This window comes from Nycticebus coucang, chromosome 3 (genome assembly GCF_027406575.1).
Source record: "Nycticebus coucang isolate mNycCou1 chromosome 3, mNycCou1.pri, whole genome shotgun sequence".
NCBI lineage: Eukaryota > Metazoa > Chordata > Mammalia > Primates > Lorisidae > Nycticebus > Nycticebus coucang.
Window position 1 is genome coordinate 114,839,044 of NC_069782.1, and position 21,116 is coordinate 114,860,159.

The window sequence follows — 21,116 nt, forward strand, 5'->3', positions numbered from 1 at the left end:
ATAGCTTACCCTCCTCAAGTCTGTAAGTGTGTAGTCTGTAAGTCAATAGAGGATGGTGCAGTGAAACAACAGGAAAGCCCACCTTACTATGGAGGTGAGGGAAGTGATCAAATAAAGGCTCCGTATGTTTTTAAAAGAATAAATAAATTAATTGAATTAATAAAATTCTTATTTTAGTTCAGCAATTCCAATTATTTAGCCGGGATGGTGGGAATTTGACTTGGTGAGGTCCTTATACACTCAAAGGGTCATTTGGAATTCAAATATTTTACCCATTGATATACCTATATTTTAAAGTTGCAGAATTAGGTTCAGATTTAATTCAATAAAAAAAATCTTATAATACTTTAAATTCATAAGTGATAGTTTTCTTCTTTTGGGGGGTGTACTTTTTTTTTTCTTTTTGAGACAGAGCCTCACTATGTTGCCCCCTGTAGACTGCTGTGGCATCACAGCTCAAAGCAACCTCCAACTCTTGGACTTGAGAGATTCTCTTGCCTCAGCCTTCCAAGTAGCTGAGACTACAGGTGCCCGCCACAACACCTGCCTATTTTTTGTTGCAGTTGTCATGGTTGTTTTAGCTGGCCCGGGCTGGGTTCAAACCCACCAGCCTCGGTGTATGTGACTGGCGCCATAACCACTGTGCTATGGGCGCTGAGCCTGGGGTGTACTTTTTAAACAATATCATAGTATTTATTTATTGCTATGGTTCTAAGATTCTTGAAGACAACTATGTCTTCTTATGCATTTCTATGTTTCATAAACTGAGTCTATAGCTTCACATATAGGGAACACTCAATATGTGCTTATTGAATTAATAAATATGTAAGTGTTCTCTCTTGGTCATTTAAAGCAAAGTACTAAAACAGATGTCATGAGACCAGTCTGTAATCCCACTCTTGGCACTACAAAGAGCCTGGACAATTCACATTCTCTCTGTGACTCGCCTTCCTCATTTCTAAACTAAAGGATTTGGAAGATGTTTCTCAAAGTCTCTTTTTGCTCTAAAATCCCAAGAAAAAACAAATGCATTAGAATACAAGAACGTGAATTCATGATCTATATGGATTAATTCTTATTATTAAACTGTAATTTGAGTAAACCAGAGACTTTGGGGCCTTTGAGTTCCTCATTTATAAAATAAGTGGATTTATAAAAAAGTTTTTAAAAACTTTGGCCCTTGGGTCAAATGGTGGAGTAAGCTTTTGTAAAAGAGACTGTATAACCCACAAAGCTAAAATATTTACCATCTGTCCCTTTATTGAAAATGTTTCTACTTCTCCTTCTTAAATCTCTTCTATGACTTTCTGATTAATCCAGTTACCATCTAACTGTTTTTAACAATGACTTTTTTGGGAAAAGGTGTTCCATTTTTATTCAAGGCCACCAGCATATTAATGAGATCGGACTTCTTGTACTTTGAACAGAATCAAAGGTTACTAAAGAGAACCTCTGTGGGTTTCTGATTTAATAGATTAGAGCTAGAAATTACCCATCTAACAGAGATGAAATTAGCAGTATAATATTTATACCTTTGCTTTAACCCCCTGCCCCAAATACAGATGTCTATATGGCAGGTGACCAGTGAGTTTTGGTTGGGTGGATGAGTTTCAAAGCTGGGTTTTTCAGCCAGTGATGCTGTGTATCATTGCCATAAGGACTTGCAATTAAGATGTCGGTTCATTACCATTTTAAAGCATTAGAACAGGAAAACATGAAGAAAAGTTTTTACCCAGTTCTTTTCATTCCTTTAAACCTCAAACCATATTCATGGATATGTTCCTTATCCATTGGAAATAAACTTTATACTTATTGTATAATTAGATTATGCTTTTTCAAGGTGTTCTATAATTCAATTCACATCATTAAATTGAACCAATATAATGTTCCTCTCCCTTATAAATCTCTGAAATTTATTGTTCCTGCTTAATAAGTATGTTTTTAAAAGCACACCGCCAATAACAGCTCCATTAAAAAGACAAGTTCATTTTTTCATGTGTCTGTAGGCCGTGCGCCTAATAAAAAAAAAGAAGACAAGTTCAAATGATCACTGTTGGTGTCTCTTCCTGGTCACCACTTATCAGGACTGGGGACTGGTTGGTCTCCAGCCCCAGACTATTTAGCAGACCACTATGCTGTTATCTTGCTCAGGAACAATTGCTCTTAGGCGCCTGAGGGCTATTTACTTTAGCAGATGGGAGAGAGAGAGATAGTCTTTGAGAGAGTAAAGCAGTCTTCTTAGAAAGATAGATCTTAGTCTTTAGCAGACCTTAGAGATCTTTAGCAGAGAGACACGATGCTGGCGTTCTGCAGGCAGGAGAGGAGACAGAGTCAGAGTAAGCGGGTCCATGATAGAATGCGCATGCCCCCAACTGCCTTCTCCTCCAGCCTAATATAAGGCTGATCTCGTGCCTCTCAAGGCCACAGGTGTAGAGACTGCCAATTCACCACTGCTCTCATCTCGCAAGCTCTCATGCCTGTTAGGAAAGCTAAATCCCTCTCCATCCCTTTCCACCAAGCTGTTCCATTATTGAGCTATACAGGTATTTCTTATAACTCTCACTCCTCCTAGCCATAGGCTATATGGGCTGCTACAGACCACAGCTGACGCTATTCTAGCAAGGCACATTTGTTTTGTTGTGATTATCTTGTCAATATTCTTATATCACTCCAGATTTTATTCTGGAAAATGAACCAAAATAAAATCCACTTAGGCTGTTGGAAAGGCTGCAGCTCTGAATATTTTAAGTTTATCACCCTACCAGTTAAGATATATGGCTACAGGCAATGTGGCATGTGGAGTACCTGGAGTTCTATCATGCAGAAAGAGAATCACAAGCTATATAAAAAGAAGGACGCAGGTGACCTAGATGGGAAAGTTACCACTGGGTGGATGGTCCTTCCTGAGAATGACCTGGTTGGCGAGCTTACAGTGGTACCTGAACGGTTTGGTTGTCCTCAAATCTTCCCTCGATTGCCCCTCCCCTCTTTCCTAATGGCACCTGTATTTTCTAAAATGCTCTTTTAGATTTTTAAGATTTTTCAGTCTTCAGGGAGATGTCATCAAAATGCAAATAACTCCCATGGAGTACCATCTTAATCTCTAATAAGCTATTACCAAAATTAATATAAAGCCAGAAGCAAAGCTCTAAAGAATACGAGCGTGGAATTAAGAGGTACAAGGATCAAACACAAAGAAAAGTATGTGTGCAGGAGGGGGCCCGGGACCAGCCCTGCTCTTATGAGTTGCTCCTAATCACTACTCCAGGGATGAGAGTCCTGGTACTCTTTAAGTATAGGCAGTATGGCATGAATATGCTTATTACACATCAGACAACCACAGCTCTGAGCAGTTCAAAACTTGACACAACATCACCCAGACTGCTTTGCTCTTTAGTGATACCTCAGTTTCTTAGAATGCCGCTTGCAATGCCCTCGAATGCGTGATGTTCCTCCCTGATTTAATCATGTTAATGTTCTCGCACACTGCATTTCCTCTGTGTTGGTTCCTGATCTCCATCTCCTAGACTTTGTCTCAATAACGCAACTGGTGCAGAGTATGACAAAATATCACAAAGTGTCACTTAGGGTAGGGACCATAGGTCAGTCATGCATGGTGTGTGAATCATTCTTCCTGTCTTCTAGGTCCCCATGGGGGGCCTTAGGAGTCACCTGGAGTGATGTGGAGGGAAAGAGTAAAGACCCCTGGGTACTCTCAGGTGCTTACTCCCAAGGAAGCCAGAAAAGTTCCTGTGTTTTCTTTCTCATTTTATTTAAACATTGTGCTTGATATTTACAAACAGTTTAAGACCATTGATGATAAGATGTCGTTCTAGCTTGACATTATCAGAGGTGATAGTCAAAATAATTAGCAGCTAGTATGGCACAGGAACTGAACAATCAGAATGAACATGGGTTCTGGCCTAGAATGTTTTAGGAGTGGGGGGATCAGACGACCAGCGAAGCAGAGGAGCAGGGGGAACGCGCAGGGAGATCAGACCGTGGCTACTTGCCAACCATTATGAAAACGTTTCAGTCTTCATAACCAGGATGGCTACATCTCAGAGATTGCACAGTGAATCAGAGATGGAGCCAGGGCTCTAAGTTAGATCTTAATTTCCTGGGGGGAAAATCTATAACTCTTCAACTTACTCATCATTATAAGTTGAACAATGATCTTCAGTGTGTGAAAAAATCAATTATTTTAATAGAACTTCTTGCTTAATTGAAAGCTTTCCATGGCAAGGAGGAAGTAGTCATTGCATATCTGATAATGGAACACAAAAATGTATAGTCAACCCTCCGTATCCACATGTCCATGGATTTAAGTGACCGCATATAGAAAACAGAGGAAAAAAAGAAAAGAATGGTTATATTTGTATTAAACATGTATAGACTTTTTTGTAATTATTCCCTAAACAATATAAAATAACAACCATATAATACCTTATATTCATTAGGTATTATATGTAACTTATAGATATATTTAAAGCATAATGGAGGCTGTGCAGAGGTAATATGCAAATATTATGACATCATATATAAAGGGCTTGTGTATCTGTGGATTTTGGTATTGCAGGAGCCGGTGTGTGTGTGTGTGTGGGGGGGTGTCCTAGAACTAGTCTCCTATGGATACTAAGATAAGACTATACTTATTTTTATATACTTTTTTCACAGTCTCCAAAATAAGAAGTGCCAAAGGTATCTGGTTTTTTAAAAATATGTTTAATCAATTTATTCACCAAACTGTTCTGTTAGATTAATATTCTTTTTAGGTAATTTTCTCATAAATTTTGGAATCACTGCAGATACTTATTAAGATACTGAGTAAACTGCAAGAAACCAATTCTCAGGGAATGGGTTTTTGAGGAAACGACATATTTGTTTATAATTTTCTAGTTTGTCAACGATCATTAAAAAAAATTCTGACATGCATGATTAGTTATAATAATGTTCTTTGAATCTCCCTTTGGACTGATAGCGCAAAATCCCTGCCTTATGTAACATGGTACCTTGCTTGTAAATTTGTGAAGGAAGCTCCTTTTGTTGACAGTTCTAATGTCCGCCATCTGTTTGCACGGGATAAAGCCCTGGCACTCTTCTAATTGGCCATAAATTAGGCAGAAGCAGCAGGTTTTTGACAGGATGCTTTAGGTACAGGGTTTTTTTTATTTTTAAGCTGTGAATTCAACATTTGGTGGGAAGCCCAGCCTCTCTCTGAAGGGTGTAGAGATAGACTTGTCAGGTACTTAGACTCAAGCTATCTTCTCTGTAGTTGTGCTTAAACCCAGATCTCTGTCAACATGTCTTCTCTTTCTATATCCCTGAAAATAACTTACTCTGATCAGAAAGAAAAACTGCTAAATCCAAGGTAATCCGATGCCTTCTGTAGAAGAGGGAGGGCAGGGGCCGTGCCTGTGGCTCACTGAGTAGGGCGCTGGCTCCATATACCGAGGGTGGTGGGTTCAAACCCAGCCCCGGCCAAACTGCAACAAAAAAAATAGCCGGGTATTGTGACGGGCACCTGTAGTTCCAGCTACTCAGGAGGCTGAGGCAAGAGAATTGCCTAAGCCCAGGAGCTGGAGGTTGCTGTGAGCTGTGATGCCAACTGAGGGCAACAAAGTGAGACTCTGTCTCTACAAAAAAAAAATAAAAAAAGAAAAAGAAGAAGAGGAAGGACACACTTATTAAGTGCTGGCTACATGTGCTATGCTGTGCACAGACTTTTATATATGTTAAACTGTTTGGTTATCAAACCCATTTTATAATTTGGGTAATATTATTGCATTTCGCAGATAGGGGAACAGATACTCAGAATTTAAGTAATTTGCCCATTTTATCCTTAAATGTTGCAGTCAAGAGTTAAGCATTGAGCTTTGTTTGACAATGCCTATTCACTATATATGACTAGGTTTGGAAAAAGAGAGAAAGTAAAATTAAGATTAAGGCAAAAGCATGTGTGCTGATGTGAATTTCTGCTTCCCTCTTGCAACCTCAGTTTACGAAATGAAGGAGCTAGACCCACAAAGTCCCACCCAGTAATGTTCTCTGTCATTAGATTAATCTGGGCTCCACCATTTAACATGAAATCTTACCAAGTTATTAAATTTCAATGAGCTTCAGTTTCCTCTTCTGTAAAACACTCTATCTACTTTCTAAGAGAGATCTCATAGATGTGAGGATTCATAAATTATAAAGGACCGTAGGGATATAAACTGCTGTGATTACCCATCCGCCCACGGTCAGCTGACAACGCCCAGCCCCAACTCTCAGTCCTCCTCAGCAGATTTCCTTGCTTCATGCTTTAGAGGCAAGATTAAGTCCATCCACATTCCCAAAGCTTTCCTTAACTACATCTCAACATTTTAGTACAAATTTTATATCTCCCTCTATTCACTATTTTAAGAAAATAGATAAAGAAACACATGGCCTCTAAGTAACCTTTCCTTGTTTTCCCAGAATTTCCTCTCTTCTCCTTTCTTTTCTTTTTTTAAGGCAAGCATGGAACAAAGTTTATTAAGAAAGAGAAAGATAGGCTTACAAAATAAGAAAGCTTACAAAGCAGGATACATTTGCCACAGACAGTGAATGGACCTCCATTGCCAGGGCAAGCAGGCAAAGAGGCCTTGCGACCCTATTTCCATCAAATATTCTCTTCAGTATTTCATTCACTCCATTTTCCTGGAGACTCGTATACTCTAGACTCATCACGAGGAAATTCTTCACACTCCCCACTAGCACCTCATGCTCTTTCCCTCTTTCTTCTCTTCCTTTCTCTGTCCAAATTTCTGGAAAGGAAAAGTGCGCTCATGCTTTGTAATCTGGATTCCATTCTTACCACTTGAATAACCTCAGTAACATGAGTGTTTTCTCCCAGGTTACTAAACCTACTGCCCTTTTTTCTATATGTGTGTCTCTTGGCTTCTTTACGTATAACACCGAGATCATCTCTTTTCTCATGAAACATGCTCCTAGTTTCTGAGGTGCCCTACGCTGCTCTGATTGCTAACATCTCATTATTTTTCATTGGTTTTCCTTTCCCTAACTCATAAATGAAAGGACCGCCCCAGATCTGACCTTGATCTTTTTATCTTCTCAATTCTTTCTTGCAATTCCATCCTGTGTCATAGCTGTAGTTGTGAACTATGTGTAGGAAATTCTTAAGTTAATTTTAAGTTAACTCTAACAAAAGTCCCTGCCCCACATTTCCTGTCTCCTGCAGGGTATGTGTTCATGAGCAGCCAATATTATAAGTGAAATTCATTATATTCTTCATGGATTATTGCTGTGCCTACCAAACGGACTCATCTATATTCCTCCTATATTTTTTCTAATCCACCTACATCCCTAATTTCTCCCTTGCTCTTCATGTTTAGTCAGACCTTAAGGCCTCTAGGTTTACCTGTTCATTCTTATGCATTCCTCCTATGATGGTCTCATAATCCCCAGCTGCATTTAGATGCTTGATCAGCTATACGGCCTCTTATCTTTCCTTTTAATTCATCTTACACTGAATTCTCTGATTAATCTACTAAATACATCATTATAGTGACACCATTTTGTTACTTAAAATCATTATGCCAACATGCAGTGTTCTCAGTGAACCAGCCCCAACATGCTTGTGAACTTGTCTGACACAACACCTCTCCCAGCTACCTTTCCACAGCCTCACTCAGCCAGTGAAATGGTCACCGTTTCCTTACCAGGATTGCTCACTGTATTCACTGGATTTATATCGCCTTCCCTATACTTCCAGATCCACCTAATAAGAGCATTTCTTCTGTGAACACGTCCCTGATTCTCCTTTAAAGTAGTCACTCCCTTTTCTGGATTTCCAAATTCATTCTGAACTCTTTTTACTTCTGCCTGGCATGATGGTTGTTTTTATATATGCCACATTGGTATTAGAAGCTAGAAACCAGCAGCTAGGCTGGTCCTTTGATTCTTCTAGCACATGGTGGGTCCTCAAGGAGCTGTAAGTAGAATTAAAGAAAGAATGAAAGGAGAATCGTTGTTTCTGAGAACCAAAGAATTTCTATTTCAGAAACATTCATGAATGTTACCATCATTCTGCAGGTATGGCACTGTTCCGCTTCCAGTGATCCAGCATGGAGGTTTATGATTCTAAATGTGAGGTTTATAATTCAAGCAGGATCCCTCTCCACCCAGAACCACCTGAGCTCTGCTGTCAACTCTATCATGCTAGGCTGGTGATAACTGGCCCCACGGCTTCCTTCCACACTAATATCCACTGCCTATTCCAACTACAACTGCTCTGTTAAAAGGGGTGTTTTACAATTCTTCTCCTTGGATAAGGCACTTGGCTTTTCTGATAAATTTATCCACATATATTGCAATGTGGAAAATTCTGGTTCACTATTTCCAAGAAGTACATATTCATTTTAGCTGTGTTCTTGCAGAGTCAAAAATCTGATTTTGTTGCCCCCTAATGTGTTCATGTAATAAAAACAGCAAGCCAGAACCGGGAAAAGAAACAGGGATTGGCTTTATCAAATAAACATCTAGGTACGCCTATGTCTAGAACTAATGCTTTCTCCAAAAGTGTGTTCCTTAAATAATTGTATTATAAAAGCCTGGAAATAAGAGAATGAAAGAGATAACAAAAGCATATTCACATAACATTCCATTTCTTAACAATAACAAAGATAATGATTATTCTAAAACTTTTCAAAAATAGCTAGCCCTGGTTGAGTGCCTCCTGAGTGAAAGGCATTTGGATAAATGCTTCACTCGCATGTCCTCATTAATCCTCAAAATATTCCTATGATATTGCATTATCCCCAGTTTACAAATGAGTTAATTGAGCCAAAGCTCATAATAATTAAGTGCCTTGTTGAAGATCACAAAGCTAGAATGGAAGAGCCAGCCATTTCCAAGAATAATAGGGAACAAGCATTGAGTACAGAATTCATTTCAAAATGAAAAGATATAATGCAAGTCTTAATAGTGCCATAAAAGTGCCATAAAATGATGTGTAATTCTGGGAACTTATGTGTGTTGCGGATTGGAGCGTGCAGTACGCACAATGGACAAGGTACTTACTCTCTGTCAATCACAAGGCAGGTCACAGCTTCTGCGGCAATTACGTTCGCTGTTCTCACGTCTTCCCTGTATGAAAAAAATAGAGACGTTGAAGTAAAATAACCTTTCATATCAAAGAAAAGTAATCATTGTGATTAATTCAGGACACACATTAAATTATGTAACTATTCTGATTTATCCGCTCCCAGGTTTATTCTCTGTCCAGGTCAAAAACCTCTTTTTCATGAAGAACCACCTTACCCTTGTCACTAATCATACAAATCCTACACTTACAATCCAGTAGATAACTTTAAAGTTTGTACAATTTAAATTTTAAAATCATAAAGGTTTCAAATGTAAAGTTTTACTTAAAACAAAATTTTACATCATAATCCATGTTGTTCTTTGAAGGATTAATGGATGGATCTGATGATAAAGATCAAATCCACCTGAATGGATGAAATATTTTTAAAGATTTAAAGTTACTGTACTAAGAACTGATTGTCTAATTCATGTGTGTATGAATTTGTCATTACATCCTTGAGAACAATGGATCTGTTTGAATTATTTCCTTACTTTACAGACCTTGCTTTTATGTGGCTAATACTTTGCCAACTTATGGTATCCAATTATTCATCTATGCCAGAACTTATGGTTCTTCAAAAATATTTGAAAAATCTTAGTCACACCGATTGAAATATGTAAATACTGTCTCTTAAGAAGCATTAAATTTATCATGTCCTTGTATTTATCAACCTCCTAAACTTTTAAATAACTATCCTGGCATCTTGTATTTGATCCAGTAGTCAAAGGTGGATTTGGTAAAGAGACATTCACCATTCATTTTCAGCTATTAAAAATTTAATAGTACCACTGTCATGGTGACATTAAATTGTACTTGACAATGTCTTCTTTTTCCTAAAGTAACAAAATATCTAAGGTAATGTAATTGATGACAAGTTTGAAATATATTAGCTAGGTACACAGGAAACAATGTAGCAATGACAATACAGTCTAAAAATGTATTGTATTATCTATAAAAGTAACTCTGGAGGACTCATGGGAACATTCACAAAACATTACTTTTCAAAGAAGTCTCTTAAAGTCCTGACAATAAAGGTGTTCCTAGTGAATTTTTATATTTTCAAAATATAAATTCTAACATATACTTCCGACCTCTGTGATTGTTACCGCTGGTCTTCGTTTTGCACTGCTGCTAAGATTGCAGTTGCTTTGTAGTAGCTATTAGTATTTACACTTTGGTAAAGCAAGTTTCCCCTGGCTAAAATTCTTTTTCAGGGATATCTGGATGATACTCTTAAGCATTTATAACTTTTGAGAAATATCTGGATAATATTCTTAAGCATTCATTACTTCATATAGGCTTTGAGAAAACATTTTCTGCTTCTAAAAAAAGAAAAACTTCCCTTGGGATTCTGGTAGAGCTGTACTACATTTGTATACGGATATCCTAAGAAGAACTTTTGCATGATATTAATGTTTCCATTCAAGACCATGGCATAACTTTCTACTTGTTCAGACCTAGTTTCATGTCTTTAAATGGGATTTTATCATTGTTTTCATCTGGGTCTTGCCATTTTATTTATTTATTTTTTTTTATTGTTGGGGATTCATCGAGGCCATTTTTTTAAAAAGTATTCTTAGGTGATTTGTGTCATGTTTCTCTTCTAAGGGACATTTTTATTCATTTGTTTCTCACAGGTTGCCCTATTTTTTAAAACACCATCAATTATTGTATCTTTTTTTCATCCATCTACCATGCCGAATTCCCTGCTGGGAATTTTTCGTATGGTCTCCTCAGCACCCAGTCTGATGCTCCTTAGTGCCTCCTTCACACTCAGTGCCTGACAGTCAAACTGGCTGCCTTTCCACACACATCACCTCCCTCCTGCCATGAGTTCTTCTAAACACGCTTTCCCCAGGCTAGGAAGTTCCTTTCCAACCCTTTATTTAACTCACTCCTACTTACTCCTTAAATTTCAACCGAATTGCCCCTTCCTCATGGATGCCATCCTGAATGAACGAGGCCCCTTTCCCTATCCATCTGTTCTCAGGGCCCTACATAGCTCTCCATAGAGCACCCATCACCATTGTATTTTACACATTGATTTATGTGATCATTTGCTTAATGACTCTATCTCCTTCCCACTAAATCATATGAGGGCAGGGACTCAGAAGGGACATGAAGGAAGGGGACTCAAGGGTAGTGGATAAAAGTCTGGCCTGTTGAACAAGGAACTCTGGAGGCCTCATAGAAATAGTCACTAATCAGCAGTTCTCACCAAAAAAAGAGAAAAGAATGTGGATATGAGGTAACCTAGGTAACCAATGACCAGTAGAAGAGGCCAATAATCCAAGAGCAACAGAAGAGGGCAACAATTCTTGGAGGAGCAGAGAAGCCAATGGGAGAGCCGCAGCCAGTCTCAAAAGGGGAGGATGAGGGTGTCAATACCTCGGCACTGCCTGCGCGTCTGTCCCTGTGTCCCGTCCCACTATCTCTTCTCATTCCAACTCTCTATAGAAGTGCTCTACGCTTTCTCTCTGTTCTTAAATAAAATTTCTCTTTGTCGCACTGAAGTGTGTGTGGGTTACTTTCACTGTTGATTCTCACCCTGCCTCAGCTGAACTTTACAGCTGGGCCAAGTAATCAAACCAGGTCAATTAGGTGCAGGGAACCTGGTCCTCCCACTCCCAACAGGGACCATGGCTTGTTTTGCTCCCTATTTTATCCCAAATGACATACGCAAAAGAGGTGCTTTGTAAGCGTTAGCCTGTTGCTGAGTCCTGGGGCAGGAAGGCGGAGTTAGGCCTGGGAGTCACACTATCTTGGTGTTAAGCCCAGTTCCACTACTCCCACACTATGGGAAAGCTTCAAATTCTTCCTCTATAAAATGGAAATGATAAAAGTACTGACTCACTGTGTGGTATTAAATAAGATTATCAAAGATAAGTTCATCATTGTGCTGGTACCTAGAAAGAAGTGTGCTCTGCTGTCTTATTACTTCTGATTCTTCTTATCTTCAACGCCAGCATGCCCATCCTTGTGGAGGCTCTGTCTGGTAGTTTACAAAATACTTCTACCCAGAAACACGTAGAGCACAATCTCAATGCTCCACAGACAGAAATGATATATTTTCACTTCATTTTGACTTTCTACGTGGGAATTATTGGTGAACGGGCAAAAAACATCCACAGTGCCCACTGGATCCTCCACACAACCATTGGGATGTTGCTCATGTAAGTTACTACAAACTACTGCTAGTCAAAAACAAGCAAATAAAGAACAATCACAAACACAATCCACCCCAAATATCACAGCTTTATGGAAAGGATCATATTAAGTCTAGCTCTTCCTAAAATATATTTTTTTTTTGAGACAGAGCCTCAAGCGATTCTCCTACCTCCGCCTCCCAAGTAGCTGGGACTACAGGCGCCTGCAGCTGTCATTGTTGTTTGGCAGGCCTGGGCTGGATTTGAACCCACCAGCTCAGATGTATGTGGCTGGCACCTTAGCCCCTTGAGCCACAGGCGCAGAGCCCAAAATATAGTATTTTTCATCTTGGCTATTCAGAAATTACTCACAGTCTTTTAAAAGTATATACACTTCATTGCTTCATTTTGAATATATTTTTGTACACATTGACTTTTAAAAATGTATTCATCACATTTGCCTACTATTTTATAATTTTACCATATTATCTGCCCTAAATTGGATATACTTTTAAAATTAAATGCAATTTCCTTGCAACAAAGGGAACATACTTTGATATTTTAAAATATAGATGGTGAAAAATTGAAGATCAAAAGAGGGACAATAGAAAAGGAAAATATTTTTTAGTCAATAGAAATGGAAAATATTTTATTTTAGAAAGGATCATTTATAAGTACAAGCTGGAATCAGTTACTGGAATATTAGTAACATAATAAAGTGATATATATTAAAACTGAAAAGCATAGCATTGGGGAAAAACATTATTTATTAAATAATAAATTTATTACTATTAAATTATAATATTTAAAATACCATTTATTGAGTATCTAGTCTGTGCCAGAAAGTATATTACACAGTTCATACAAATAGCATTTACTACATACAAGAAAGGGTGGTTATTTTATTCTAGATTCACTCCTGGGGATGGAGATTAAGTAACACATCCAAAGTCAGACACAGCTGCTGAGTTGCAGCCCAGGAATTAGAACACAGATCTGGCTGTCCCCAAAGTCATGTTCTTTCCACAACAGTACACCGCTTATATGCTCTGCTATCAGATTTTAATCCAATAACAATTCTAAATTCATTAACAAGGCAGAATAACTTTTGATCACTAAGTAGTCATAAAGCCTCTATCATTATGAGAAATAGATTTAATTATTAACAAAACCAGCACTGATGCATTTATGGATGTCCAATTATAAAACTAATCTGATGAGTCATTTTGATTCTTATAAGAATTTCTATCTATGACTATGTGCCTGTTATGTTGCTTATAATAGTGTTACATAACAATAGGAAATTATTTAATGACAAGCTCATTCAATGTCAAATTTATGTTGTCCTTACACATGGTCATTTTATTTCTACTATTAAGGTGCTTCATGTCTTTATTCCTTCCTATGAAAGTATCTAGAAATATTGTTCCTATGCAGAGAGGCTGCTCCTGTGAGAGACAAAATGCTAGCTGACTATCTATCTATATATATATATGAATATATATTGACATATTGACACATATGTCAATACTAGTATTATATGTATTAATTTCTCATTTTAGGAGAGAGAGCATAAACTTCCAGTGAGAGGCTATTACTGATAAAAGTTGACAGTATTGTGATTTGTCATGTTCATTTCTTCTGTCGATCCAAGGACCATAGTAAAATCAAATATCAGCTGAATTTAGATGTAAAATATTACACACTCATATATTATAGAGGTCTTAATATTATAACTCCACGTTCTTAACCTTATTTCCATCAAGGCACAGTTGTCATGCATTTGTTTTACACAGAATTACTTTCCGAGTTAGCCGGGGTTCCTTGTAACACTGGTTTAGATTAAGAGCAAAGGGAAAAAGACATTGGGATAGTGTTTAATTTTTTTTCTAATTGAGCTTGCTTTCTTTCATTTTTACATGTAGAACATCAAGGTATTTAATAATTTCTAATAGAAGAATATATGAGATTTTGATTAAACATTCACTGCATGAGAACTTTGTAACTAAAATGATAAGATAATGCCCAATTTACGTAATTAAAAACTTCCGTCACTACAAACCGATTGCCTCTGAACATTCGGCACACTAGGTCTTTTTTATATATACATATATAACAACTGAATGTGTATGTATTCACGTAACAGTCCAGTATATCACCTTGCCTTTAAAAATAAAAATCTCATGTTCATCCAGTTCTGTATCTGTGCATCCGCTGATTGCAGCGTGCTGATTAATAAGCGTGCACTAACGCAGAAGTAGCTGCTGTTTGGCAGATTAACAAATATTTTCACAAACCTGCTATTAGTTAATGAATAATCACAGTCAAAGTTGTGCCGTTTAGTAGTGGTCTCTTTTTAAGCATTTGTGAGAAAGTTAGAAATTGCATTCAATGAAGTTATAGCCCATGAAAAATATGCCAAAATATTTGCAAATATAGTTTTCTGTGCACTGACTCTGATACTCTTTGAACTTCATCACTGGAATCTTCATCATCACTGTATCCCAACGTGGAGTCACTGTCAGTATCTGAATAATCCATAGGAAGGGTTTACATTGAGTTTTCTCGTTCTGAAGCAGTTCTCCGGTGTCTCATGGCTACTAGAGAGTTCTATGGTTCATTGGTGCCTCAGGGGAACAAACACAGAGCGTGAGAGGCTAAATGGAATTACAGCTCTTGCAAAGTAGTTAGCAGTAGGGCTCTCCCCTTTCAGCTCTGAAGCAACACGACTGTTGTCAACAGAGTCCTAGAACTCCTCCAGTGCCAGCCTGCGTGGAAACTGACACTACTCAATGGCTTATGAGCTTTACAGAAATCCCCAGGCAGAGCCTTCATCCTCTGTTATGTGCAAGACTCTGATGTCCCAGTGGAGTCTGGTTAATGCAAGACAAAGCAAACCTTTTCATCTCCAAATTAAAGGCAATCTTAGCACAACAAATAGGATAATCAAAATTGATAAGATATGACAAACAGCAAAGAGCCACATAAAATGCGATTATCGTAATGAATTAATTATAAAAAAGAATTGTAGAGTTTGTGGCAAATCTGACTGTGCCATTTGAAAATTGGATGCTTCAGTGGATAAGTATGTCTTAAAAAAAAAAACTCACATCGCTCCATTCACTGAGTCTAGTTCCCATTTAGTCATGAAGGTATTCCAAGATGATTATTTTATTTTATTTAATTGATAAATAATGATTGTATATATTCATGGGGTCCACAGAGATGTTACAATATATATAATGTATAGTGAAGAGATAGGGGTAATTAGCATACCCAGCATCTCAAACATTTGTCATTTCTTTGTGTTGGGAAGATTCGATACCCCTCTAGCTATTTGAAACTATGTACACTATTATTAACTATATTTAGCCACAGCAGTACAGAACACTAGGACTTACTCCTTCTTTCCGAGCTGTAATTTGGTATCCTTTCACAAATCACTCCCTATCCACACCTTCCTCCTACCCAGCCTCTAGGTCTTCTGCCTCTAGGTCTTCTGTTCTAGTTTTTCCTTCTATAAGATTAATTTTGCACCTTCAACATTCTAAAAAAGCTCATATTCTAAGTATATAATCAATTAATACATGCAAATGGTTACATGCCTTCTAACCATGCTGGACACAGAATAATCAACCAATAAAAGTTAGCTAACCATCATCATTATTATTTTAGGACCCTCTGACACCTAGAAATCAAGTAGCCTTTTTGAAAACACGTACTTTCTCCCTTAAAATCCCTTTCCCTAAGTTTCTATAGTAAATCAATATCCCAATTAATTTCTAACATCACCCTCTCAATTTATTATCCTGAGTCTTCTTCCCTAGTCCACTGAAACATAGGCAGTTGTCCAAAATTCTGTTTTCTGTCTCTCTTTTTTCTAGCTTTGACTTCTCTTACTGGGAAAAAAACACATAACCCCATTACATCAACTATTAGTTTTGTATTAATGATTTTCAACATTTCTTGTCTAACTTTTATCTCTCTTTTATGAGTCTGGAAGTCTCACTGCAACCTCCAGTTCAGACCTTACTCATTTTCTCCTAACCTCAAAACCACTGTTTTCCTTGGGTTTCTTTTTATTTATTTATTTATTTATTTATTTATTTTTATTTATTTATTTTTTTTTTTGTAGAGACAGAGTCTCACTGTACCGCCCTTGGTAGAGTGCCGTGGCGTCACACGGCTCACAGCAACCTCTAAGTCTTGGGCTTACGCGATTCTCTTGCCTCAGCTTCCCGAGCAGCTGGGACTACAGGCGCCCGCCACAACGCCCGGCTATTTCCTTGGGTTTCTTAAAATGGTTAATGACATCAGCAATCTTGCATTTGCCTAAGGTCAAAAAATTGATTTTTTACTTTGCCTTCTCCCTCACTGTGTATGGTCACAGTGATGCACAGTGATGACCCAGCTCTACTCTGAGCCATCACCACCTCCACCCTGGATCACTGATCTGGCTTCCTAACTGATCCCCCACCACCACTACTCTCTCTCTCTTCTAACCCCCAGCTCATTTGGCCACACATTTTCAAATATAAATCCAGTCATGTTAGCTCATTGCACAAGAATTTTCAAAGGAAACATTCAAAGAAGAAAAGTTTTAACACTTTCATTTTGAGTTCAAAGTCCTCTACTATCTGACCTACCATTTTTCCAGGTACTTAGACTGACTCTTGTCTGCTGCACTTGTGACAGATAACTGTTTCCTTAAAATACGCCCACCATCAATTATGTCTAAGCTCATGCAGACGCAGCTCACCCCTCCAGAAATCCTCTATTCCTGCTCATATATTAAAACTTCCATGGTCCTTCAAAAGCATTAAGAAATAAGAACAATTTTTTTCACTGGGAAACATTTCTATAATACGTGTGTGTGTGTGTGTGTGTGTTTATTTATTTTTTTTGAGACAGGGCCTCACTTTGTTGCTCAGGCTGAAATGCAATGGTATGATGATAGCTCACTGCAGCCTTGCATCCCTGGGTTCAAGTGATCTTCCTGCCTCAGCCTCCTGAGTAGCTGGGACTGCAGGAACATGCCACCATACCTTGTTAATTTTTACATATATTTTAGAAACTAGGTCTTGTTATGTCTCCCAAGCTGATCTTTAATTCCTGACCTCAAGAAATACTCCCACCTTGGCCTCCCAAAGTTCTATAATGATCCACCCGTCCTAGCCTCTATCAGGGGTCCTCAAACTACAGCCTGCATGAGGCAGTGTAATTGTATTTTTTTTCATTTTTTTTATTTTTATTAAATCATAGCTGTGTACATTAATATGATCATGTAATTGTATTTGTTCCCATTTTGTTTTTTTACTTCAAAACAAGATATGTGCAGTGTGCATAGGAATTTGTTCATAGATTTTTTTTTTTAAACTATAATGCGGCCCTCCAACAGTCTGAGGGATAGTGAACTGGCCCCCTGTTTAAAAAGTTTGAGGACTCCTGCTTAATTAAAAAAAAAATAAGAGTAACGAAAATGGGAAAATAGAAAAGTACTATTGCATCATCTACCAGGACATAACCAACATCAACACTTCGGTGGATATCCTTTCAAACTCTTTATTATGTTCATATGTGTCATGGATGTAATAATAATCAATTGATAATTTTTAACAGATATTTACTGAAGGCTATTATATTCTAAATGCCTTGCCTTGTAACTAGTGGGGACAGATATTAAATTAGTATGCAAATTTATAGAGTGGCCCCTCCTCCCAATTAGTGCTTTCATTTTCCAAAGTTTCAGTTACCCACAGTGAACAGCAGTCTGAAGTTATCAAATGGAAAATTCCAGAAATAAACACTTCATGAGTTTTAAATTGCTCAGTGTTCTGAATAACGTGATGAAATGTCATCCATCCCACTCTTTCTTGCTCCATACCTCCCCAGCATGACTCTTCCCTTTGTCCAGTAACTCCATGCTGTCTGCATTACCTGCCTCGTGGTCACTGAGCAGCCATCTCCATTACCAGGTGGACCGCCGTGGGTTTGTGGGGCTTGCGTTTCACTTAACAACGGCCCCCAACTGCCAGAGCAGTGATGCTGTCAATTCTGATATGCTAAAGAGAAGCCATCAAGTGCTTTCTTTGAATGAAAAGGTGAAAGTTTTCCTCTTCATAAGAAACAGAAAAAAATGATATATGCTAAATTTGAGAAGATCGAGGCTAAGACTCAATCTTCTGCTCGGTGAAGTTATAAAGAAGGAAAGAAAATCATGCTAATTTCACTGCTGCATCTCAAGCTGCAAGTTACGGCCACAGTTAAGTATTTTTACAAAACAGCCTAAAAGTTAAAAAAGTTAAAATGTTTACAAAGTAAAAAATTACCATAAGCTACAGTTCATTTATCATTGAAGAAAGAAAAAATATTTTTATACATTTAGTGTCGCCTAGGGGCATGGCAGTGTACAGTTATGTCCTAGGCCTTAACATTCACTCAGCATTCACTCACTCACTCACCCAGAGCAACTTCTAGTCCCGCAGGCTCCTTTCCTGGTGAGAATGCCCTTTTTGCCTTTTATATCGTATACAGGGTGTTCACAAGGTTCGTGTGTTATTTAAAGTAGTGTGCAGTTTAAAATTGCACACAAACTTTATGGACACCCTGTATCTACTGTACCTTTTCTGTTTTGATATGTTTACATACACAAATACCATAATGTTGCAATTCCCCACAGTATTCACTACAGTGAGATACTGCACGGGTCCGCAGTCGAGGAGCAAGAGGCTGTAGCACATAGCCTAGGTGTTCTGTCAGCTGTACCATCTAGGTTTGGGTAAATACCCCCTGCAATGTTTGCATAAGGACAAAGTCACCTAATGACGCATTTCTCAGAACATATCCCTGTTGGTAAGCAACGCATGACTGAAATACACACAATAGCGCGGATGTAGGAGCCGGCTTGCTGTAGCTCAGACAAGTTTGGGATGCAGGGTTGACTAAAGCAAGGCGGAGGCTGGAAGGGCCAACAAAAAAGGAAAGACCACATCCTCCAAAGCCTGAAGACTAGTCTGAGGATTTCTTTTTAAAGAGATTCACTAACTGAATCTCCTTTCCTTTGCCACCTTAAATAAAATCTTCAGAATTCATTGGAAAAGCTAAGCTCAATTAGAGGAAATAGTTTATATGCCGTGATAGAATAAAGTTCCAAGAAAACAAATGTGGATTAACAATTTCAGAATACTGACGGCCTTTCCGCATTTCAAAGTAAATGTTACTATATAGCCATTTTATATATTAAGAAATGTATATATTAAAAATAATTTTTCAACAAAAAAATATGATCTCTGCCTTTAAGAATGTAAAATACAGGAGTAATGAAAAAACAAAATGTAGAAAAGTCAATGTATTATTTAGATATAGATCAATTCGTGATCAACATGGACTTGAGTTTAAAGCTGATCCACTTTCTGGCATTCACCCAAGGTAGTCTGTGGTTTTCATCAATAAAAGGGACTCTTGACATGACCTAAAAGAGAATGACGCTCTCAACAGAAAAAATTATAAGTATTATCCATAAAGTAACTCCAAAGTTTATTCTTCCTAGCCACATGGGTGGATACGTCCCTTGACTGCTATTAATTTACTTCCCGTAGAATGCATATCCTCTTGATCTATATTCGTGGAAGGGCACAATATCTAAAAAGAAAGTGATGAATTTGGAAGAATTCAATTTTCACCTTCTTTTTTTCATTACTTCTGGTAGGTCGATAGCATAATGAATTTTTTATCTGACATAAAAACTTCATATTCTAGGGCATGCTTCAGTGACAATGAATTTAGACAATTTACTAGATTGAGCCAAATAAAATTGGTGTCTTTTAAAATGGCCAAATATTGGTAATTTCATAAAGTTCCAATCTAGCACAGAGAATTAGGGAAAATGGAAGATTAAAAAACGCAATTGCAGAGAGATATGTATTGCTATTTCTTTTCTTTTGTGGTCCCTTTTAGACCTTGGCTGACCTGAGATTCCACAGTAACTCATACTTCTTCCATATCCCATATTTGAATTAATTCATTACCCCTAATGCTAAGACATAATTGACGACTTTTGCTCCTTCTATCTAGTCCAGGGGTCCTCAAACTACGGCCTGCGGGCCACATGCAGCGGTGTGAATTGTATTTGTTCCTGTTTTGTTTTTTACTTCAAAATAAGATATGTGCAGTGTGCATAGGAATTTGTTCATAGTTTTTTTTTTTTAAACAATAGTCCAGCCCTCCAATGGTCTGAGGGACAGTGAACTGGCCCCCTGTTTAAAAAGTTTGAGGACGCCTGATCTAGTCAATACAGATAATTATTCCTGGTGTAACAAATTATCACTGGAAACGGCTGAGTTCTAGTTTCTTACTCGATAGGGTACAAAAGGTATTTACCCTGTACTTGGGCTTCAAATACTAAATTCTTTGGCAGTGCCTCACGAATTTAATGAATTATCTCTCATGAGAGGATTTTCAGGTGGAAGGAATAGTTTGTTGGTCTCCGTTTTGTTTTTTTTTTAATTAGTATTTCAGAAGTACAGATTTAGCTATTCTATTTTTATCGTATTTATTAGTTGTCATCATTCTGAATGATCTAGAGGTATTTTAATTTAAGGGGAAAAAGAAGACAATGAAGAATCTGACTCAAATCCTTTACAAACTTTAAAAAAATCAAGTCTGGAGTATAACGTAATAGAGGCTCAGGGGCTCTGTTTCTGTATATAAACCAAACCTTGAATTTCCTTTTATACCTGTAGTTTATCTTCTCTGCATCATACCTCATAAAATAATATGGATTAAGATAAATCAGGTGATCTAGTCTACTGCTCCTACAGAGAGCCTTGTAATGTTGTCATGTA

The 21,116-nt window shown here is 37.7% G+C and overlaps 1 protein-coding gene across 3 annotated transcripts in view; it reads right to left on the minus strand.

Annotated features, from left to right (window-relative positions):
- The window catches only part of PRKG1 (protein kinase cGMP-dependent 1), a 1,327,126-nt gene that overhangs the window by 129,197 nt on the left and 1,176,813 nt on the right, over positions 1-21,116 (minus strand). For 2 of the 3 annotated variants that reach the window (XM_053583838.1, XM_053583837.1), the window contains exon 8: positions 9,064-9,129. In XM_053583838.1, coding sequence (XP_053439813.1) covers positions 9,064-9,129 — 66 coding nt within the window. Of the gene's footprint in view, positions 1-9,063; positions 9,130-14,728; positions 14,869-21,116 lie in introns of those variants that run through there. The other variant, XM_053583839.1, reaches the window with a different exon arrangement.